This window comes from Coenobita brevimanus, chromosome 108 (assembly GCF_032717465.1).
Source record: "Coenobita brevimanus isolate Jiangsu-jjx chromosome 108, ASM3271746v2, whole genome shotgun sequence".
NCBI classification, from domain to species: Eukaryota; Metazoa; Arthropoda; class Malacostraca; order Decapoda; family Coenobitidae; genus Coenobita; species Coenobita brevimanus.
Genome location: NC_137061.1, coordinates 9931290 through 9956282, shown reverse-complemented (window position 1 = coordinate 9956282; position 24993 = coordinate 9931290). Strand labels below are relative to the sequence as shown.

The 24993-nt window shown below is 41.2% G+C and overlaps 1 protein-coding gene across 1 annotated transcript in view; it reads right to left on the bottom strand.

The window, feature by feature from the left end:
• Positions 1–3598: 3598 nt before the first annotated feature.
• Positions 3599–24993, bottom strand: part of LOC145416973 (serine/threonine-protein kinase TNNI3K-like) — a 91548-nt gene continuing 70153 nt past the window's right edge. The window contains exons 14-17 of the mRNA XM_080285819.1: positions 23245–23369; positions 17989–18091; positions 12372–12597; positions 3599–3945 (exon numbers count right to left, since the gene is read on the bottom strand). Coding sequence (XP_080141945.1) covers positions 3749–3945; positions 12372–12597; positions 17989–18091; positions 23245–23369 — 651 coding nt within the window. The 3' untranslated portion in view covers positions 3599–3748. The remainder of the gene's footprint in view (positions 3946–12371; positions 12598–17988; positions 18092–23244; positions 23370–24993) is intronic.

The following is a 24993-nucleotide window of genomic DNA, read 5'->3' as shown; positions in this document are numbered from 1 at the left end:
TCATTTCGAGATGCCTGGACACTCTGCGCCTGAAAGACCGGAGATCAAAGGAAGCAGGAAACAGATAGAGGGAGGTAACTCCAGAGTTAACCTGCTACACAAACGAAGGACTGGGAGCAACAGTCAACTCTTGCACCAAATAGTCGGACAGAAAAGGGACGAGAGTTTGCCGCCAGATGGGCGCCACGCACCCACCAAAGAGGTGGAGGGATGCAAACAGACAGTTCAGAGGAGCAGCAACCACCAAAGCATTGACAGAAATGAGATAAAGATGCAACAGTGCAGTGAAGAGACAGAGATTGAATGGAGCCAGCAAGAGGAGGAGAGCCGACGAGACGAAAAGCCCCCGACTCATCCCCACCGAGAAGAGCTGCATGTGGGGAGTCTCCCCACACACGAGAGCCGCACCCCATATAGGGGTGAACAAAACCCGGTGATAAAGTCAACAACTGTGCAGTGGCAAAGAAGGCACGGAGTCGGCCCAGCACACCCAATCTCCTGGAAGCAGACCCCACAAGAGATGCAACATGATCCCTCCAGGACAAATCCCGAGTGAATGAAACCCCAAGCAAGTTCAAGGACGATGAAGGACCGAGCTGGATACTACTGAACATCAGTGGGCACTCCTGTGGAAGACTGTGTCGGGTTGACAGGTGCAAAAACGGAGTCTTTGATGCATTAAAAACAACAAGATTATTTTTACCCCAGTCAGAGATACATGCCAAGTTAGACATTAGGTGTGCCATAGGTTTGCAGGCTCCTGGCCTTTGGTTCCTTCTCTCTTGTGTTAAAAAATATATATATATATATATATATACTGTATATAGATATTAAGAAATATGTCTGATTAACACTTTTATTGAGCCTGAGAATTACGTATAGAGGGCAAATTTGTATCGAGGCGAGCCTGAGAGAGGTGAGTTTGCATGGGGTGTGTTTCCACTGGGATGATTTCGACTGAAAGCCATAGCTATAAATAACATGTCTGATCAGTAACTTTTCAAACTGTGAAGCAATCCTCAGAACCCAACAAACTTTTTGGCAAGTCTTGAAAGCTGTAAGACCTAATTGTGGAACAATATTATCCGCAACTGTACCATCCTTCTCTCAACTGACACCCAGACACCTAAAAAATGTATGAGGGTAATGAGTCTAATGCAATGTATCAGTACACAGCAGGAAGGACTCACCACTGATTTCCCTGCATGTTCAGAGAACTGTTCCACAAAAGTGAAAGCACTCATCATCAACAAGGTGTTACATTTTGTTCATTTTTGTTCTCCATCCATAACTTTTACAAAAGTCCATACAGTATTATCTCTCTTAGGTTAGGAAACTTTAATTTAACCCCTACAAAGACTTAAATGATGTAATATCAGGAATTGTGGCAAGACTGAAATAATCTAATGCCAAGTATCATGGGAAGAATGAAATAATATAATGCTGAGTACTGTATTGTTGCAAGACTGAAATAATCACAAGACTGAAATAGTAAAATGCCGAGCATTGTTGCAAGGCTGATATAATCTACTGCTAAGTATTGTGGCAAAACTGAAATAATATAATGCCAAGTATTGAGGCATGACTTAAATACAGTACTGTACAGTAAAATAACACTGAGTATTGTGGCAGGACTGAAATGATCTAATGCCGAGTGTTGTGACAGATTGGAATGATCTAATGGCCAGTACTGTTCAAGACAGTACTGAGTATGAAAGTTCAACAAACTGATGCATGCAATGTAGGAACGAATTTGCGCCTACGAAATGTGAACAAACTGAAATACCGTAAGCCAAACTAAAGTACAGTACAGTATGTGAAACCTGATTTTATCTTAGCTTGTGAGAGGAGAACCCGTGTGATTAGAGTGCGTAAAGGTTGTAATGTACCATAATAGAAACGCACAGCATCTTGGCCCCTAAATAAAGCACTAGAATTGACCCGATCAAAATGTATGAAATGGAAAAAAAATAAATAAATAAAAAATGTAAAATTAAAAACAGTAAAAGTGTATGAAGTTGAAAGTAAAAAAATAATGCTAATATCATATTAATAAGTGTATAACAAGTTGAAATTAATAACAGCATACAAAATATGAAATTACAGTAAAATTCTGGTCATCCGTCATAATTCAGCCAAGGCCATTATAAGATGGTACAAATTTTCATCCACTCACTTATCTAGTGCTGCCTAATTCTTTTTCCATCTTTCTCATTCTTTTTCTGTCTGCCCTCCTCTCTTCCTGTTTCTCCCATCTTTCCTGTCACTTCTTCTTACTATCCTTCCTTTTCAGGTGGCTTTACACTGAGTGACAAGACTAACTGTTTCCAGTAAGCCAGGAAACCACTTACAATGCTGGGTAGTAACCATATAAGCAACCCATAAGTGTTCCCTACATGTCAACAAGTGGGTTGGCAAAGGGTTAGTGCCCCTCCCCGTAAAACAACTAACTCAAAGACAAATGGCCACATTTTGCAGATTGTGGCATCTGGCTACAGATAGATAGACAGACACTCAAGGTGCATAAAATGTGTGGGACGCAGAGCGTTCTATCCCACCTGGGCATTTTATGAAAAACCTACTAATCTTTTTCTCTTAATTACTGTACTCCTTTATGTAAGAGGTTATTTCAAAAACTAAGATGTCCAACACCGAACTTCAATCTTTCCAAGGCAAACAAGAAGATAAAACATTTTTCACCAGCTTTCTTGCATGATATTACTGTGGTGATAAGTAAAACTAAAATGTGTGTGTGTGTGTGTGTGAGAGAGAGAGAGAGAGAGAGAGAGAGAGAGAGATCTTGTTTAGATAGGTGTTAGTGGAACAAGTATGGACATACTGTGAGGTGAAAAATAAGGATATCCTTTGTGATGGCTGAAAATGGCTTGGTTATCTCTTGATGGAGTGGGAGATAACCAGGAAACAGATGTCATTCCTTTACACAGAAAATCACTTGCATCACATGCCATCCCCCAGGATGCTTCTCTCCGTATTGTAAGACAACCTCCAGGGGACAGGAGTTAAAGTACAGCATATTAAAACTATGTAATGTACCAGACACGAATAATATCATCATGTATTTGCCTTCACCTTCTCTTATGCCGATCTCAAAAGTGTATTTAAAAAATGTAACAAATTAGAAAAGCACCAAGATCTACAACTGAAGTCACTACAAGGAAATGTGGAAGGGTTTACCACTTATGCATTAACAGCCATGTCAGCTGAGGTAAGTGTCGACAAATTTCCCTAGTACAGTTCATATCAGCTTTTCACTACGGAAATACAGTAATGGTTGACCAAATTGTTAAAGAACGGAGTAAAACATAATTTGCATAGTGAAATGAAAACTGTTCTCCTCATTTTTTAAAGCTATCTCCTGCTTATCTTACTAAGCTATCTCAAATATCAGTAATATAAAAAACTGCACACCTACTTATCTTAATAATCTATTTCATATATCAGTAATACGATAAAAGGAATTGTACACCTACTCATCTTAGTGTGCCACCAAAAATATCTTAATGTACAGAACTGTACACTTACATTTCTTCTTGAGTTTGTCCTACTAAGCTACCTCAAATACTAATAATTCTGAAGTACCAATTTTCTGTGACAGGTGAAAACCAAGGCAGTGCAAATCAGGTATCTATTTCCCTCCACTTAACCACTGCTCTTAATTCAAATTCTGTATTGGTACGATACTGAAATGTAAAAACTGTACACTTACTTATCTTAGTTATCTTGAACATCAGTAATTTTGGAGCACAGATTTCCTGTGTCGAGTGAAGACTGGGGCAATGCGATACTGATAGGTATTTCCCTCCACGTAGCCGTTATTGTTGAGGCGACTCCTGAGCTCCTCAATAGTTGGGTGTGAGGACTTGAAGGCAGTCTGGCCCCGGCTAGCTTCCTGCTCCCAGCGGTGGCGCAGTGCAGTCACATGACCTACATGCATATACTCTTGGGTACCACACGTTCAGTTCTCATAATACAAAGTTGCTCCCCTACTTAAGAACTGTTTATATTCCTTTTTATTTATGAACTGTCTGTTCTCTTCTTACTCTAACATAACCTAAAACTGTCATCCTCCATCTTGAACACTAAGTTGCAAGAAGAGATTAACGTCATAATATCATGCTAGTCACACACAAGTACCATGGAAAGGATGCAGAGCTATAGTATTGTCTTATTATGTTACTGAAATATATGAAATAAGCTTCATAAGGACAAAAATCTGGGCCAAGTTAAAGGACAACAGCCACAAACTTTTCTCTTGTGAAGCACTTACTGGTACTAACTTATTATTTCAATGACATATACAAAGTAATAAACCAGATACAGTACAACACAGAGTTGATTAAACTGACTTGAAATAATTGGTATAACAGTGTTATTTTTATCTTGCTTCACCAATAATTTGTACATACAGTACGTGGTCATAAATAATCACCTATCCTCTGGTACCCTGTGCCTCACGCTGGCTCCTTTATGCTGAACATAAAGTGGTCATAGCTTAAGTGGTCAGGCAGTCCAGACTGCTTCTGGCTATATCAGACTTTTTCCGATACATAAGGAAAGTAATTCCATCTTGTGCGGTGTGTGTGATAAATGGGTGCATAAGAGATGTAATGGTATCAGAGGTAGACTGCGAGATAATGCTGATTTTATGTGTATGGCGTGCCGGGGTGAGCAGGTGGAGATTGTCAGACGTGAAAGGATTGAACTTGCTGGTGAATCTCTTGAGTGTGTGGAAGAGTTTTGTTATTTGGGAGACATGTTGTGTGCTGGAGGTGGGGCTGGAGCTAGCTCTGTGGCTAGGGTGAGAAGTGGTTGGAAGAAGTTCAAGGAGCTCTTGCCTCTCCTGACATTGAGAGGGCTCTCCCTACGTGCTAAGGGGTCTTTGTATGCAGCATGTGTTAGGAGTGTAATGCTGTATGGCAGTGAGACCTGGGCAGTGAAGGAGGAAGATATTTGCTGGCTCAGACGTACAGAAATGACAATGATTAGGTGGATGAACAGTGCGTCCCTGCGTCCAAGGCCTGGAGGGGCTGGGTTTACAATGGAAGAGTTGAGAGGTAGGATGGGACTGGAGAGTATTGGTGTTGTGATGAGGAGAGGTAGATTGAGGTGGTTTGGACATGTGGAGAGGATGGGGGATGACAATTGGGTGAGGAAGGTGAGAAGTGTTAATATTGGGGGTGGGGTTATGAGGGGTAGACCGAGAGACATGGGACAAGGTCATTAAGTGTGACCTTAGGGTTAAGGGACTGAACAGGGAGGCTGCAATGGATCGTGCAGCGTGGAGAGCCGCCATTAGGTGACCAAGGCCGACACATGCAAGCGTGTTGGAGCCTTTAAAAACGAAACGAAATGATAAGGATTTAGTTCGGAAGTTCCTCGATTATGATAAAAGTGAATTCTGGTCTACTGAAGTCTGTTATATTGAGGTTTTACTGTGTTTTGTGTTTATCCGTGTATTTTGACTTCGGACATAGAATGGAATCTTGATGTCTTTGACTTTCGTAATGTCTAAGTCACATCCTCTACCCTTACATGTACACTCGACCCTCCATTTCCTGGACTAAAAGGGGAAACCCAAAAGTCCGGGAATCGCAAAAGTCCGGCCCCACATACCATTCCCCGTACTTTTACCATACTTTGCCCAAATTATCCAATATTGTCCAGCAATTATTCTGATATTCTAGAGCATTCTGGAATGTGGGCTGCCTATACCAACATAATTAACACACACATTACATAAAATAATAACACTGACACAATAACATAAATATAAATGCAGTACATACTGAAATAACATAAACATAAATATAAATAGTGCCACAAGTTGGAAGGAACTGGTGGGGTGAAGCAGGATGCTGGCCGTGATGCTTTTCATGTATGAAAATATCTTTTTGTGTGTGTTACAAATGGCTTTTATCGAGTCTAAACCTTGCTAAAATTATACTGTGTTGTGCAGCAGACTGTTTAAAGTTTTATATGTGGGAATAATGGCCAGACTTTTGTGAGAATCCCGGACTTGTATGGGCATATGTCAGGCATTTGATAATACTGCCCGGCCTCACCCAATGTCCGTGAAATCCAAAATCCGGGAAATTGGGGTATGGGATATGGAGGGTCGAGTGTAATTAATTTTTGGAACTAAATATCGTATGCAACCTCTGACATGACTGTGTCCACAGTAAATATGATCATCCTCTCGGAATACACTCCCTTTATACAGTCACTATCCATCCATCCATCCATCCATTATCCAATCCTACATTGCCCCATGAGGAACGTAGGAGCCCGGGGCTAGGCAGTTGGTCCCGACATTTAAGATAAGAGTGACCAGCCTCACTCATCCCTGAGTGGCATTATATGAGCAATCAACTCCAACCACCCCTTGGATATAAACCTTCACCAGCTCAATTCGATTGGAGCGCAATAATTACCCACTAAACCACCAGGCGCCAATATTTGGTTATATGGTTACCACCCAGTGTAGTAAATGGTTTCATGGTGCACAGGAAACCATTTGGCTTGTCACTCAGTGTAGAGTCACCCACAGGCTGAAGGAAGTGGAAAGAATGAAGGAAAGAAAGACAGAAGAGGGAGTGTAAAGTCACTCGTAGGCAGAAGGACAAGGAAAAAATAAAGGAAAGAAAGACAGAAGAGAATGGAAGGAAAGAAGGATGGAGAGGAAAGGGCAGACACCAGAGAGCAGCACTACATCAAGTGAGTGGATGGTGAGCGCCCCCACCTACCACAAAACTTGTCTACTATTTTATGGCATCTCTATATGAAAAGGCTATTTAAAATATAGTAAAAGTCCTCTCCTTCAGCATCTGGTTTTACGGTATTTCCCGTCTTTCGGCAGTTTTCATAAATAGTCCCATTATGAAAGTTCTCTGCTCTTTCAGCACATATGCTGAGCTGATTGGCGATTTTGGTACTCTTGGCGCTAGATCTAGCATTTTGCATAATAATTTAGTGCTTTCATAATAATCAGTGTCAATAAATATTACATTTTCTTCTATATCTAGCACATTTTAAAGTCCAATTTAGCATGAAAGTTTGAACAGTTCACCTATAGCTTAGCACATTTTACAGTTGAGCTTGGTGTTTCTGAAGACTTCTGCTTGCCAACACTGCATGCGCCGTCGGCCATCAGGACTAATGAGTGTCTGGCCTTGTGAGCGGGACCTTTTGAAAGTTTGGAAACTTTGTCAGGCTATATTATGGTCATCCTCTCATTCTCGTGTTGCATTATGGCCTCTACTAATGGAAAGCCTACTGGTGGTTTGAAAAAAGGCACCCATAAGGTGAAGACTATCGGTAAGATTGTACTGAAAAAAGTGGAAGTGGGTGTTCCTAGGAAGATAATGGAAGATTTCGGTGTGAGCTCTTCCACTATATAGAACATTAAGAAACATAAGGCCGATTTAGTGCTTAGGGTTGGCCAATAATGCCTGACAGACACTGTGATTGCATAGTGGTGACTGACCATGACTGCTAGAAACTTTCTGGCAGGTTTTCCTGGTCATTCGGTAGTTTCTGCTCTTTCGACACCTGCTTGGTCTCAAAGATGCCGAATGAGAAAGCTTTTACTGTAATTGTGCATAAAAGATAAATAAAGCTGATGTCTGTGCGCATAGGTGGATATAATAATGATATCTCTCATAATCTGTTGCTTGGACTCCATGCTGATATGGGTTTGAATGGTTGTCCAACAACCTCAACACCCTCTCATCACCTCAGAATGAAATTTTTGTCCAATAAAAAAAAGCTAGTTACAAATTGGTGGACAAGCAAATAGTGTGTTGTGACGGAAACTTCTGGCTCTGCACTAATGTCTGATCTGTCACATCCGTATATTTCTCTCACAAGCCAGTCCTGGATATCACCACCTACTGTACACAAAGCTCGTTATCTGAACCACAATACAAGGTGTAATGCAGCATTATCTACCAAATATTAACTCTTTATATTAAGCCCTGAATAGAAGAAAATAGACAAATAATGTGACAATCACTTAACATTTCATTCTCCCTCCCCTCATTCCACCCCTGCACAATTGCTCGTCCCCCCACCCGCCTTCCGTTCTCTCTCTGGCCCCTCCCTCTCAGCCCCTCTTACTCCACTGTGACTTGCTTCACATAAAGGAGCCAGCCTCAGGCACTGGGTAACTGAGGATAAGTAATTATTTATGACCACGACTGTATATATCTGGCCTTGCATACTACTAAAGTGAATTATGACTTGTGAACATTTTGAAATACAAACCAAATGTCAAAACAAATGAAGTTCTTACATAGGGAGGCAACAGTAATTTCATATTATCACACACATATCATACAAACCATCAATGATTACTACTACAGTACCAGCTATTCTGCATCCATAATACTCTCAGCAATCAATATTTCTCTAATACCAACTTTAGCTAAATAAAGTACATATCACAATACATAAGCCAAAAAAATGAGTACAGCAACAACTCAGTCAAAATGCCATTTATGAAATATCTTGAACAAGAGTTATTGCTATTCATACAGTAACAAGCAATCATATCAAAAATTAAGATAAATGTTAAAAATTATATTGGAATATACATGGTAAATTGTTATTGTAAATAATGGCATGCCATCATGCAATAATTTATAATTACTGGAAAGGCCTGGATAAGGGTGACGTGATTAAGAGAGGAACATTAAAAGCCGCAAACTGGTTATGTTAAAAAGCTTGTCTATACTATCCCAGCACTGATATGTATCCAATAACATTTACAGGCACCACAGGTACAAGGTTAATGACAAAACTAACCTTCTATGATAATACACTAACCTTATTTTCTATCCAACAACATTTACAGGCATCTTAAGACTAAGGCCACTGACTTAACCAAAGCCCCTCTAACCATATGTTACAGATAAAAAAATAAATAAACAAAATAAAATAAAATACACAGCATAAACACTGATACCACAAGTGTTCACTTTTAAATAGTCTGCTGTATACCGTAATGACATGGAGTAAATTATGCCATAGCGCAGAGGATAGAGGGAAGGCAACAACGCATAGTGGGTCGTCTTAAACTTAAGCCTAACACTCCCAAAGAGCTTTTGTTGAGCGGTGATGAAGGACAGTCTGTGCTGTGATAGTGAGATGCGAGAGGTGGGTTTGCTGTGGTGTGAGGATCTGCACTACTGTGAGGGTATAGTGGATTGCAGGGAGTTGTACTGTTAGTAGGTACGAGTGAGATGCATTAGGTACGTGTGGTGTGGTGTGAGGGGCTGCATTATATCAGTTCTTGTTTTCTGGTCAAGGGGCTGGATTTTAAATGCCGTGTTTACAAGAGGAACATGCAACCCAAATACCATTATGTATAAAGAGAAGGACTTGAAATCAAGATTATTCACACTTTTCACGAGTTGTGGGCACAAAATGCTTACAGTTCTGACTCAGTCAACTGAAATGTTCCTGGTCATGTAACATATAGAACATGCATACAACACCATATTTACCTTGTTTATGTCATTGTGTCTCTATGCCAAGGGTTACATAGCTGTCTGGCAAAATGTTTGGAAAACATGGCAGTCCACAGCCAAACACCAGACTGAGACAGGTGGGACTTGAGCAAATATTCATGAAATGAGATGATGGTCACTACTCAGCACTACTATGTGGTTCAACTTTGTAAGCCTAAATCACACAAAGTAAGTAATGGTACATAACTATAGAAGATGAGCTCAACTGATGACTAGTGTACTATGTAGTCTGTGAAAAGTATGAATAAATGGAGTTCATGGATAAAGTCTAATTCCATTTCTTGGAGATATTTATGTTTTGGATGGAAAATGAGGGGGTTCCAGGGCCTAATCTCCTATTTCACATGTACAGAACTCATAAAGGAGCCTGGTGGTTTAGTGGGTAATTACAGCACTCTAATAGGATTGAGCCGGTGAAGATTTATATCTAAGGGGTGGTTGGGGTTATTGCTCATGTACTGCCACTCAGGGATGAGTGAGGCTGGTCACTCTCATCTTAAATGCCAGAGCCAACTTGCCTAGCCCTGGGCTCCTACACTCCTCATGGGGCAACACAGGATTGGATGATTGATGGAGGGATGGAGAACCCATAAATACATGTCATAATTTAGTATAAACAACAATAGCAGGAAGTTCTCAAGAAATTATCTCATGTTATAAAAGGATTCTACATTACTGAATTGCCTCATCAGGAGTGTACAGGCCCAGGGCTAGACTACTTAGTCCAGACATTTATGACAAAAGAGACTATACTCAGTTTTTTTTATTGAGGCGAAGATGTACTTGGCAGGTTGGTGATGATTGACTGAATGCAACATGTCAGAATAACATTTATTAGCCCAAATTTCCCCCTCAGATTATGTTGTCAATAAATAATGTCCATGAGAAGGGATTATGAAGTAATGTAGCCAATCATCACCAACCTGTCAAGTGCATCGTCGCCTCGATAAAACAAACTGAGTATACTTGCTTATTACAGAGAGGTATTACAGGTACGCAAGCAATGAATCCCAATATATTGGTCTATGGGAAAGACAGAAGTATGTGAGGCCAAAGTAGCCTGGAGGTCTTTCTTAGTCCCTGCTGGGGGTTCCTAGGAGGGAGCAAGTTGTCTGAGATGTTGATGACGATATTGGTCCCTATGACTTTTTCAGCAAACCCTCATCATACAATGAACCAGTATGCAATGAATTGTTAATACAATGGAGGAAAAATTAGGGACTTTTATCAATATATATTAGAATTTTTGCTTATATGATGATTACGGTCCCGTAGGAAACCTCAATGGTCAAGACCCTACCGCTATTTTAGTTAATATACTCTCCCTCACTGAAGTACATAGTCTTTTGTTTGTTCAAAGATGGCCTTTCCACTCATCACTACAGGGTGTGTTAGTGTCACTGATGCTGGAGTTCAAGAAGCAAGTAAAGAGCAGTTAAGTGAAATTAACAGTTAGGGTGAGTTGGAAACTTGTTTTTATACTATATTTTGTGGTAAGCAACAAGTGAAGTGAATGTGATGTGATATAACTACCACTTTAGGTGAGTTAGAAACTTATTTTTAAACTCTACTGGGTGGGTAACCCTAGGCTAAATACATATCCCCAATGAACCCAAGTCATAACTGACTCAATACATGATAAATCGTTAAGCAATGGATTTATTTAATCGCAGTTTCATTGTAAAACGAGGGTGTGCTGTATATGGTCATAAATTGTATCCATATCATTCAAGAGCACGTAATGGTACCCTATACAAGGACAAAGCTAAAATGGAAGAGGTGCAAAGGAGCACTCTAGGATTGAACTGTAAGTACCGCAGCTTTGAAAATTTCACCATACCTCTTCCTATGCAATTTATTCTGCACATTATACCTCAATATCCACTTGTATGTTACTATGTCAACTATATTCCTACTAAAATGAAATAAATAATACATGGTACACGAGGATGTTAAGGTATAATAAGCAAAATTTACTGATAATGAGTGTGATGAGTAAGGATGGAAGTTTGAAGGGTGAAGTGCTTGAAAGGGTACAACAAGGAAGAAAGGTTGCCTGCTCCTTGAAGGCAGTGATAAGAAACAGGGATGTGAGCACAGAAGTGAAAAAGTTATTACATGACAGTATTGTGATACCAACTCTGACGTATGGAAGTGAAGCTTGGACGTTGTTGGAGTGACACAAGTCAAAAGTGAAAGCAGTGGAACAGGAAGCATGAGGAGAAACACATTGAGGTGGTTTGGCCATGTGGAGGGGATGGAGAGTGAGAGACTGACAAGGAGAATGTGAGTGAGGTGGAGGGGGAGAGAGGGAGGGGAAGGCCAAGGAAGAGATGGAGTGGAGAGGTATATGAGAGAAGGGGGTGTGAATTGGGAGCAGGGCAGTGAAATGGCGGGGGACAGGGTGACGTGGAGGCGATTTTTTGTGGTCACCCCGTATAAGGGAATAAAGCATCTGGCAATAGACAGATGAACAGAACCAATAATGATGAGGTGCTAGAAAGCCTCCTGTGTCACCTAGAATCCTTAAGTTCATGAAAATACAACTAAAAAACTCTTGTAACGGCAAGCACAAACATGAGGCCAGAGCAACAAGGAAAGAGTGGGTAGAGAACTGAGAGATGGAGAGGGCAGGGCATGGCATGATAGGAGCAGGGCAGGGCAGGGCAGGGCAGGGCAGGGCAGGGAAGGGCAGGGCAGGGCAGGGCAGGGCAGGGCAGGGTAGGGCAAGGTAGAGCAGGGCACAGTAGGGCAGTGCAGTGCAGACCAGGGCAGGGCAGGGCAGAAAGCAACAGTAAGGGACGGGAGCAACACACCACATACCATTCCAAATGTACGAGTGTGGCCTAGGGGGGGCGGGCACCCTACCAGAAAGCTCGGAATAGGTGTGGTGGGCTGAGTCAGGTGGTGTGGTACTGCCTGAGGGTGAGGCGGCAGGGCACGATGGGAGGCAAGCATGAAGATGATGGTGGTGCGGGTGTGGGTGCTCACTTTCACCCTTCACACACGCAATCTGACTCCCTCGCAACAACTCCAGCTCATCTATTATCTGTAAATGCAAACAGAAAGGATTTTGCTTTTAGAAAGAGTCTGCTGGTAAGAAAAAAATACACACAGATAAGCACCAAATTAATCAAAAGAACTTGTTAGAAAAAACACATACACATACAAATGGAAGTTAACAGCAAACTTCATTTTATACCCTTTGGGGCAATGAGTTTTGAGGCTATATTAAAGAGCGCTAGTTTATATAAGAATGGCTGACTAGAATCTGTACTGTACTTGTCTTGGTGAGGACGGAATAAAAAAATTCACTCAGCTCTTGGAGACTGATCTAATGCAAATGGCAAGGGAATTATTTCAACTTTGATATTCTAACTCCTACACCACCATGAGCCATTGAATCTGTCATTTTAGAGAAAACAGTATGCCCTCATTTCTTGAGGAGTTACATCACATGGACACTCATGAGAAAAAAAACTTCCATAAAGCACTGAAATCCTTAAAGGCCTCACAGTCATAATTTAATTATGTAATAAACTAAACACCCTAAGCAGTGTCTTTAAACATCACCAGACATTAGAATATTTGTGTGAAGTGTATTTTGGGGTGATTTGATATATTCTTTTTAATTATCTCCAAATACACATTAAACTAGTATATATCAACGACGATTTACTTATCTGCAGATAAAGAGAGCCATCAAAATCAAGTACCATGAAAAATGAAGGCTTACTGTATCCTTCAATCTCAGTGATGCTCTGATTCCTCCTAAGCAGAAAATTCTCCATAGAGGAAGCTCATGACAAGTTTTGTGTTTTTCTGTCACCAACAATTCTCTAGGGGTCATTTTCTGGGTGGCACAGGAAGCTTTGTAGCACCTCTTCCTTAGCATTTTACTTTTGCATATTACCACTTAACACCATCTTATATGTTATTTTTACAGATTTAATATGAAAATATAAACTTAGTTTGCATCACCAGCATACAAGAGGATACTGAGGTATTGTTGTTGTTGTTGTAGTTGAGTAACCCTGGTCTGTCTGGCCAAAAAGACCCATCAACTGCAGGCAAGCAACCACCCCTTCTGGTGGGCAGCATCTTGTCAGAGAGAGGAGCAAGGAAGAATGTGGAGGTTTGGTTTCTCAATGGATGTCACATTTGGGTCTCTCTACCCAGTTAACTGAGCAAACAGAGGGACCATAATAGGTTCCATACCACTCCATCATCTGGACCTTCATTCCCACCATAGGGCAGGGTGAGGAGTAGCAATGTCCAGACAGCCCAAATGTGCCCAATCCAATAGGCCAAGCTTCCATTCGCTCATCATTCAAGCCCCTGGAATCTTGGCTCTATCTGATATGCCAAAAACATTCAATACATTCTGTAGCTTCACATAAACGTATCCGATAGAGTCAATCCAGACGCTGTCACATTAAAAAGGGGTGCCAAATCCCTGATCATGCACTTCTCCTCACAATATTCATCCAGTCAGCTTGATCTCTTGTCAGTCCCCTAGCCTCACCGACTTCCAAACCTCTCTTCCTTACACACTCATCCACCATATCCCTCCATTTTCTCCTTGGCCTACCTCGCCTCCTCCCTCCTTCAAATTTGCTCAGATGTACCTTTTTCATCACTCTATTGTTAGCCATTCTCTCCACATGACCATACCACCTCAGTACACTCTCTTTGATTCTGGTGTTCAATGACTTCTTCACTCCACATCTTCCACGAATCACATTATTTCGTATCCAATCCACTCTCTGTAGTCCACATACATTCCTCAGCAGTCCCATCTCCATTGCTCTCACTCTTGATTTTTCATTTTCACACCACACCAGAGTCTCACACCCATATGTTAAAGTTGGCACTAACGCTCCTTCATGTAAGCCTTGTGCAGCTGCAACACTCAAGCCTCTGTTGCTTATCAAGGCCTTCAGTGCACCAGCTACTTTCCTTCCTTGTGTCACTCTACTTTCTACTTCTTTTGCATATATTCCTCTCTTTTCTATCACTGTACCCAGGTATTTGAACTCTCTCACCAGTTCCAGTCTCTCTCCATTCACTGTAACATTGCACTGGGAGTCACTTTCTCTCTCAATAATCATCATTTTACTCCTTTCTACATTCACTTTCAAGGCACAATGCTCACAGACATCAGCAAAACTCCGCACTAGTCTACCAAGCTCTTGTCCAGAATTTGCAAGTAGTACTGCATCATCAGCATACAAAAAATTTGAGATATTCCATCCATCACCAATGCCAAGCCCCTCTCCACTACTTGTATTTTTACTTCTCTCATCAACTTGTCCATACATATACTGAACAACCATGGGGACATCACACAACCTTGTCACATGCCCACACCGACTGTGAATCATTCACTTAGATGCCCATTAACCCTTACACATACTTCACTACCATCATAAAAACTCTTGACAGCACCTAGCAGCTTACTACCTACAGTGGGGCACCAATTTTCATGCCTAATTGGGTCCAAAAATAATGTGCGAAAGTGGAATTAGCGAAAGTTGGGGCATTGTCTTTATGGCAAAAAGGCTAATTGGTTCCCGGTTATCCTAAAGTAACATCAGATTTTCATTTTCACTTGCAATATAGTCTGTACATCAAATCACTATTGTACATTGCATTGTGAGATACAAACAATAAAAACTGTACAGTACACATTATATGAGGAGAAACATACCACAGAGACCAGGTTGAGGTGTTTAATGGATGTTGGGGGTAAGTATCCGAGGCGCGTGGCGGGCTTATTTAGCCACGCCAGACGTATTGGCGCTACCTCTTGCTGGATGTTAAATATACGGCAGATTTCACTGTTTTTTGCGCCCTTGTCCAAGTTGCTCAACTTTCTTCCTTTTCATTTCATTATTATACTGCCGTTTCTTCACTCCAACACGATACTCTCTTTTAGCCTTGGCCTTTCCTCCCGACTTTGAATGTCCCGGCCACTTTTTATCACCACCACTGCCTCCCGGCCCTCCCCCCACACCACCAGGCTCTCCCCCCACACCACCAGGCCCTTTCCCCACACTACCAGGTATGGTAGAGGCCATTGAACCGTGAGAATCCAACACAATGGAGCTAGCATGCTCATACACAATGGCGGGAATGGGTGGACAGAGTGTTGACATGACGTCATTCAAGATGGTGGTGGGTTGCGGGCGGGCGGTGCAGGAAATTCAAAGTTCAAAATATTGTCCCAAACCCAAAATTTGTGCGCGAAAATCGATTTTTTTCAAGCGAAAGTGGAAGTTAGGGAATATTTGGTGCATGCCGCGAAAGTGGATTCCGTGAATTCTGCTGTAGTGAAAGTTGGTGCACTACTGTACACCGTACATGCATAAAACTTTCCACAATCCTTCTCTGTCTACTTTGTCGTATGCTTTTTCCAGATCCATGAATGCCATAAACACCTTACAGTCCCTCTCACAAGCCTTCTCCACTATCTGTCTTCCTGTAAATATTTGAGCCACACATCCTCTGCCATTCCTAAAGCCACCTATTCATCACTCACCAGGACTTCTGATATATTTCTTACTTTCTGGGTTACAGGAAATCATTATGGTTGTAGCTCAATGTACAGCCATCTAAAAAAAAAAAGAAAAAAGAAGAATAAGAATAAGAATAAGATTAAAAATAATAAGAATAAGAATAAAAAGAATAAGAATAAGAATAAGAATAAGAATAATAAGAATAAGAAGAAGAAGAAGAAGAAGAAGAAGAACAAGAAGAAGAACAGGAAGAAGAAGAAGGACAAGAAGAAGAAGAAGGACAAGAAGAAGAAGAAGGACAAGAAGAAGAAGAAGGACAAGAAGAAGAAGAAGAACAAGAAGAAGAAGAAGAACAAGAAGAAGAAGAAGAACAAGAAGAAGAAGAAGAACAAGAAGAAGAAGAACAAGAAGAAGAAGAAGAACAAGAAGAAGAAGAAGAACAAGAAGAAGAAGAACAAGAAGAAGAAGAACAAGAAGAAGAAGAACAAGAACAAGAAGAAGAACAAGAACAAGAAGAAGAACAAGAACAAGAAGAAGAGAACAAGAAGAAGAAGAACAAGAACAAGAAGAAGAACAAGAAGAAGAACAAGAACAAGAAGAAGAAGAACAAGAAGAAGAAGAAGAACAAGAAGAAGAAGAAGAACAAGAAGAAGAAGAAGAACAAGAAGAAGAAGAACAAGAACAAGAACAAGAAGAAGAACAAGAACAAGAAGAAGAACAAGAACAAGAAGAAGAACAAGAACAAGAAGAAGAACAAGAACAAGAAGAATGGGAGAAATGGGAAGAGAGGAGGGCAGACTCTCAGATAAAAAGAATAATAAAAGTGAAGGAAGAAGTAGGCGGCAAACCATCAAGTGAGTGAATAATGGTTGCCACCACCTATCACCAACACCGAGGTGTAATGTGCACAATACTGTAAATCACAGAGATAGTGGGGTTACAAAATCTCCCAAGCCAATTACAATACAAACCACCCTCTTCCTCTCTAATTGCTGCCACATGGTATGTCCAGAGGGTGGCATTGACCCACTGACTGCGGCTGTATCATACTGTATATGATACAGTATTTGAGTCCAAATGGCTCTGACTGCAGCTCTATCATATATGATTTCCTGCTTTAAAAAATTCTGCTATCAGAAATGGCATGAAATAAATCAGCTAGCAACTCATGGCACTCTACAGAATATAGCCATACACAGATTACATATTTTTACGAGGAGCAGAGCTCAGCTCAGTTACCTACAAAATGCCGAAGGTAATGACATAAAATCTTCTCCATGTCGCCGCTAGCAGTAGCCCAAGCAAATATTGGATGATATCTCTGGATGAGTGTAGTAATGATAGTGATACAGTATGCTGTTAGATGATGACAGTGATGGTTCAGATGCTGATTTACACCTAATCTGATCATAAGATTGACCCTGATGACACAGTGCGACCATAACACATTATTCGCCTGGCACCACCGCACAGGGAATATTTATTCTTCACGGACCTGTTTCGGAGGTTATATTTTTGTCTGCTACATTGTGTTATATACCATTCAACTCGGGATTTTTTCTCTATCTTTTGACAGTATTATTTTTTTTCTAAATACTTGAAAATTGTCACACAAGGGATGTATATGTAAACAAACACTGATGCAGTGAATGGGTTACTGGCACAAACACCCCTGTACTCATTTCCCATGTACTGGAAAAATATTGTACTCCTATCATGGCCCCAGGCTCATCTTGATGTGAACCCAGTGGACTGCTGGCTGAAGTTTACTCTTCTCCAGCAGTCTACAATCCTCTTTTTAGAAGATAGGGAAGATGCTTAGGGATGTTTGTACAGCAAGGCAGTGGAGTCACCCAATGCCACCATATGAAGGTATCTCTCTTGAGGACCAAAGATGATTAACTTTCCACGTCATTCCTCACCTGAGCAAAATCAGGCCGTTCCTCTGGGATCTTGTGCCAAGCCTTCTCCAAGAGTACAGACACCTCTGCTGGGAAGGCCAGCTCCAAGGGTGGTCGGCTGTGTCTGAGGTGCCACAAAGTCAGCAAGATTAATAATAATAATACGTGCACTCATCATTTAAAGTTGTTTCTTTATAAAGTGATTTCATCAATCCTATTTCCTACTACAGTCATGGCGCAGCATTCTGAAAGTGTCATTACTGTGCCCTGGCAATCAACCCATAAACAGTGCGTCCAATTTCGTGTATAATACACATGTGATTCATATATGTCAAGTGGGGTTGGTGGAGGATTAGTGCCCCTCCCTGTAAAACAATTAACTTTAAGCCCTTGGCCACCCCGCTTGGGATACATGGCGTCTGGCAATGAATGAATGAATAATACAGTAATCCCTCATTTATCTGAACATAATAGAGCCAAAGGCATGTCTGGGTTGTGGCAACATCTGGATAATGAACACTATGCCCCTACTATACCCAGAACCCTACCTATACCCAACCTCCAACCTATACCTAACCTATTTGTACAGTACCAATGTTTACTTTGGCAGTGTTTTCCGGTCATTCAGGGACACTCAGACATCAAAACATGCATATGAATATCCAGAGTAATGCTAAACACCAAGAAAACCATGAAAACAAACAAAAAAATGAAAACCAAAAAACATCCTATCTATACACTACTGATATGTACAGTACCCCTCCTAATTTTGGCACTGTTTTCAGGTCATTCTGCCATATTCAGACATCAGAAGACACATAGGAATATCCAAAGTAATGCTAAACACCAAGAAAACCATGGAAAAAAAAACACTGAAAACCAAAAGACACCCTACCTATACACTACTGTATGTACTGTACCCCTCCTAATATTGGCACTGTTTTCAGGTCAATCTCCCATATTTAGACATCAAAACACACATAGGAATATCTAAAATATTGCTAAACACCAAGAAAATCATGCAAAAAAAGAAAAAAAATGAAAACCAAACAACATCCTACCTATACAATACTGTATGTACAGTACCCCTCCTAATTTTGGCACTGTGTTCAGGTTCACTATCTATCTATCTATTGCCAGACGCCAAAATTCCATAAGGGGTGACTATTTAACATTGAGGTATTTGTTTTATGGGAAGGGGCACTAACCCTCCACCAACCCACTTGCTGACACATAGGGTATTCTGCCATATTAAGACATCAAACACACAGGATTCTCCATATTAATGTTAAACATCAAAAAAACAAATTGCACAAACAACAAAAATCCACAAAAAACCTGACAACAGTTTGAAAATCAATTATCTGTGATGAGTGATTGCTCCCGGGGCTCAATAAAAATTCCATGGCCAAATATGCCACCATAAATTCGTTATACTATATTGGTATAAATGGTATATCATCATCTCTGTTGGTGTTTATAATAGAGTAAAACCTCTACAACTCGGTATAATACATGTGCAAGCCTTGCCGAGTTAGCCTATTTGCCAAGTTGTAGGGATGAACTTTAAGTTCCCCCCAAGCACACACACACACAAAAAAGGAAAAAATGGAAAAAAAAGGGAAAAAAAAATAAAAGTTTTTACAATAAACAGTAAAAGCTGCCTTACCATGATTCCATGCAGTTGTAGGGTGTATTCCAGGCATGGAGGAGGACTTTTGGTAGTTTTTGGAGGTGTTAGGGGAGCTCAAGATCACTTTTGGGCACACCTTTACTGTAATGTACTTGACACTGTACACTATGTAAACCACAATTAACACTATAAAGGCCAATACTGTAATGTACACTACTTATCTCTTGTACTATACTGGGGAACTAAACACTTAAACATTACTGTACAAATCAGCATCTTACCGAGTTGGGGGGCTTTTTGCCGACTCTCTTCCTCTTACGTGCGCATTTTTGGGAATGTTTGAATTTTGATTTTTTAAATATTTTGGAGCAATCCCGAGTTGTAGAGGTTTCCAACTTGAAGGATGACGAATTGTAGAGGTTTTACTGTATAAGGTAAGCTAATAAAAACACATAAAACTGACAAGTAAAAGTACAGAAATGCAATAAGAATAAAGTGTTCAGGAGTAAAACGTACCTTCATAAAACGTCCCACCATCCCAGTGTAAAATTTTGCCTGCACCTTCTAAGAGATATGCATATGTCTAAATGTAGAATTTCATGTGCTTTCTCGGGTGATTTTGCAGAATTTCGATATGACCAATAGTAGTAGAATAAATCGCAACAAACTTTAAAATCTCACAAGTCAGTGTTGTCACCACGAAGGAGGGTAGGGACTGAGGGAGTGAGGGGGGAGCCGGGAGGGTATGGAGGAGGGACAGGAGGGGGGGAGAAGCGAGGCTATGGGCAGGATTTTCACCCTTCTGTAACGAGGCAGAGGGACAGACGGGCACTTCTACTGTACATTTACTCATGGCTTGAGGTCTCTTAGAAGCCCAGTGGCCATGAGGACACACAACTCCTGATGACCGGGCAATTTTGGACGTCTGGTAGAGAGGCAGATGGCTGCTGTCACTGAACATGTACTCGTGGCTTGCAGTCTGTGTTACAATCTCAGTGGCAGTTAGGAAAGACTTTGCCTAGTGGCTGTGCAACGTTGGACGTTCGGTGGGGATGCGTACAGACGTTTTGACACTGCTTTGGGTTACAGTCGTATTACTCAGGTGCTGAAGGTTCGCTGGAAGTGATCGGATGAGCGCGCGACTTTGACCATTCAGTACAGGGGCGGATGGATATTTTAGCTCTGGTTGTGGGTTATGGCCAAAATCCCACTCATGGCTTGAGCCCAGCAGCCACGATACTGAATGTTTGAACATGCCAGCTGGCCAGCCAAAGTTCCTGGGGACTTTTACATCCGGATAATAGCAAGTAAATTCAGATAAGGGTTTAATGGAGCCAAGGTCCAGCGTCTGGATAATGAACATGTCAGGATAAATGAGGGACTACTGTAATATTCATGTGTAATCTATTCGGGTATACAGTAACCCCTGTATTATCCGGATGCTCACTATCCAGACTCCCCACTTACCGGATCATTGTGGGCCTGGACCTTCAGAACCCAAAAATGGCCAAAAAAGGAAAAAAATCCCCCCCAAATCCTAATTTTTTCCCACCCGTAAATTGAAAATGCCGCGTGGCGCCAAACACGGCCCCTTCACCCCTTCCTTCCTTCCTCCCTCCCCCTTCCCCCCCTCCCCTGTCAGGGTTGCCATTTGGTATTTTTCATTACCAAACGTGGGCCACTTTGGTAATGAAAAATTTGTTTGGTAATGAATCAGAATAATGCATTACCAAACGGATTTTTCACATGTATGAGGATACACAGGATGGAGATGGTGGATTGTCTGCTTTCTCTGATTAATCTGCTGGCCTACATAGCATGAAAATAATCAACATGCTGTTAATTATAAGGAGAGTGATTATTTCCACTTGTATATATAATTAGTGAAGAATAAATGCTTGCTTTACGAATTTGGTAATGAAAAGTTAAATTTGGTAATGAAAATTGAGGAGTTTGGTAATGTGGTCAAGTTCCAATTGGCAACCCTGCCGCCCCCTCCACCAGTTACCGCCTAACTGCCATCACGAGTGGATGTTTATCGCAATGGATGCCACACGTGCTCGTTTTTGTGAATAAACAGTGAATAAAATGCAAAACCTCATCACTAGACTGCACAGGAATTTACAGTGTTGTGCAGTGTTAAGAAATTAGAATTCAGAGTGCTAAGGATTAACTGTGGAGTGCAAACTGGCAGTTGAAACTGGTGTGGTGCAATTAAGAACAGAATGTGCAGTGTTAAACAATTAAGACTCACAGCGCAAAGAATTACAGTAAGTGCAGCACAACACTGGATTACTTTACGTGCTTCAAGAGCATTTTCACCACCGCCAAAGCCTTAGAGAAGGCGGCCACAGACGTGCTGTAAGTACCCTGTACACTGTTGTTTTCCATAACCACTTCTAATTCCTCATACTCTGGTTCCTTTTCATTTATTTCATGCTTTATGTCCATTATTGGTGTGAACAGAGTCTTAAATAGGTTTAAATAGGTGCTATGCACGTCCGGTAGGAAGTTATAGGTGGCTTTCAAAGTTAGGCTGGGTTAGGGTCCTTACGTACCAGTCCAGGAACCAGGGGCCCACTTTCCGGATGGGACCACTTTCCGGACATGCTTTTGGCTCTATTACATCAGATAGTGGAAGGATTACTGTAATATGATGCAAGTACATGATATGAAATCGGGCGCACTGTTGACTGGTAGGTTGCCTGAGAACGATAATGACACCTTCAGACTCGTGTCCCACGACTATAGTAAATGGGGTTTGATACAATTCATGAAAAAGGCTGCATAACAGTGAAGTCTATCTATCTACAGCCCAATGCCTTAATCCCATAGGGGATGATCACAAATGAATCACCTCCATGTCACCCTGTACTCTGTCAATATGCTGCCCTCTCTCCAACTCACACCACCCAAGACACTCATGCACTTATCCATGCCATCCTTCCATCTCATCCCTGGTGTCGCCCTCTCCCTTCTCCTCTCCATTTCAGTCATATACACAATCTTAGTCAATGTCTAGATCTCCAACCTCTTCACATGGCAATGCCCAATGAACTAGGTCATACATCCAATTACTCATTAAATCCTTCAAACTGTTCATCCCACCACAAAAGCATCAGTCCACACAAAAATATGTTTCACATAATTAAGTTGCTCTAATAAAATTTATGGAACAGAAACTACTGTACCTACAGTTATGGCATCCTCCCTTTTGAGGTTGAAACTTTATGCATTCTGACAATGTAGGTAAGAGAAAAAGTTGTAATAAAAATACTCTGATTCTCTGGACAATAATCTATGCCTTTCATTTATTTCTGTCAACTGCATCATATCTAGCATCTAAAGACAAAATACTGTACTCAGAATGTGTCCCAATATAAATGTGGTGTACCTATTCCAGCTTTTACTCAAACCTTTATGATCAGACACTTTGAACAGTATATGGCTCATTCCATGCTCACTGTGACAGGGTTTTAAAGATGATTACACTTCAAACATCTTAAACAAGAATGGAAAAACTTCTTCCATACAGAAAAGTTCATACAAATCATTCTTCTCCTCGACATCTCAAATACACTCTATTGGTCCTTCTAATACCTACCAATTCCTCACCACAGTCAGGCATAAAACTATGAACTTACTTGTAAGCCATGTCAGCAGCAGCAGCAGCTGGTTTGAGGTGAGCAAACGGAAGCTCTGAGGCCAGCAACTCCCACAGGCAAAGTCCAAATGAAAACACATCAGCCTTGATTGAGTACCTGGTGCACTGCAATAACAAACACACCTACTGTAAGACCCCCTTATGCAAGCATCCATTATATTAGAATTCAGTGTTACATGACTGACATATGTAGGAGACTTTTTGGTCTTATGAGTTTAAGAAATTCAATGTTACAAGCATCAGTCAAGAATATGAGAATCAGTTAAGAAGCACAAGTAAGGAAAATTTTAAAAGCACACGTGCAACTTTCATTATCACATTCTCTTGAGCCTCAGTCAGACACTGAGCCAGCCAGCAGACACTGAGCCAGCCCTGCTGGTGGTGAAGTATTATAAGGGCAGTTCAATCCCAATGAGTTGGGACAATGTTCCTAGTGTATACTGTACAGCAGAGCTGTAATTTACGACAGAGGAATATAAGAATCTTACAACAACACAAGCATTTAATTTCTCCCTTCATTATTTAATCCATCATCAACCAATCCTACATTGCCCTGTGAGGAGCACAGAAGTTAGGGGCTAGGCAAGTTGGTCCTGACATTTTTAAGATGAGAGTGGCCAGCCTCACTCATCCCTGAGTGGCATTACGTGAGCAATAAACCCCAACCATCCCTTGGATATAAACTTTCACCGGCTCAATCCGACTGGAGTGCCGTAATTACCCAATAAACCACCAGGTGCCAAAATTTTAGTTATATGATTACCACCCAGCATAGTAAATGGTTTCCCGGTGTACAGGAAACCATTTGGCTTGTCACTCAGTGTAGAGTCATCCACAGGCAGAAGGAAGAGGAAAGAATGAAGGAAAGAAAACAGAAGAGGGAGTGTAAAGTCACCCATAGCCAGAAGGATGAGGAAAGAATGAAGGAAAGAAAGACAGAAGAGGATGGAAGGAAAGAAAGACAGAAGAGGATGGATGGAAAGAAGGATGGAGGAGAGGAAAGGGCAGACACCTGAGAGCAGCATTACACTGAGTGAGTGGATGGCAAGTGCCCCCACCTACCACTTAATAACAAAATAATAATCCTCAATTGCACAGAAGAAACAAAGTAGGTGAGTTTAAATATCTGATCTCCAGATGGATGCATCTGCATACAACCTGTGCACTGCACTTATGTTGCTCAGTGCTAGGGTCAGGAGACCCAAGCCCACCCCTGTGACTCATGTTCTATACCTGTACCTGCTTGCCTTAGCCTGGTTGTTGCACTGACTGTCACTGTTTCTAGATTTTTTTTTTCCTTGTTTGCTCTTCATTTCATCCCAGAACTCTGACCATGTGGCTCCAAACTAACTTAATTACGATGCATAAGTGTCCAGAAAGTGCTCCTTCTCGTGCTGAAAATACTAAGAAGATCATTCTCATCTTAAATGTCAGGACCAACTAGCCCAGCCCCGGGCTCCTGCATTCCTCGTGGGGCAACATAGGATTGGATGATGGATGGATGGATGGATAAGAAAAGGATTTACTATTGAAAAAAAAAGTACAAATATTGTAGGAAATACAGGAACTTAATACAACTGAGAGGAGAGTCGTATTTGTCTATCTATAGCCCGACGCCCTAATCCCGCAAAGGGTGGCCGCAGACAAAACGCCTCCAAGTTGCTCTGTTACCCACCATTTGACTACCCTCCCCCCAACTCACCCCCCCTTCCCTCATATACCTCTCAAC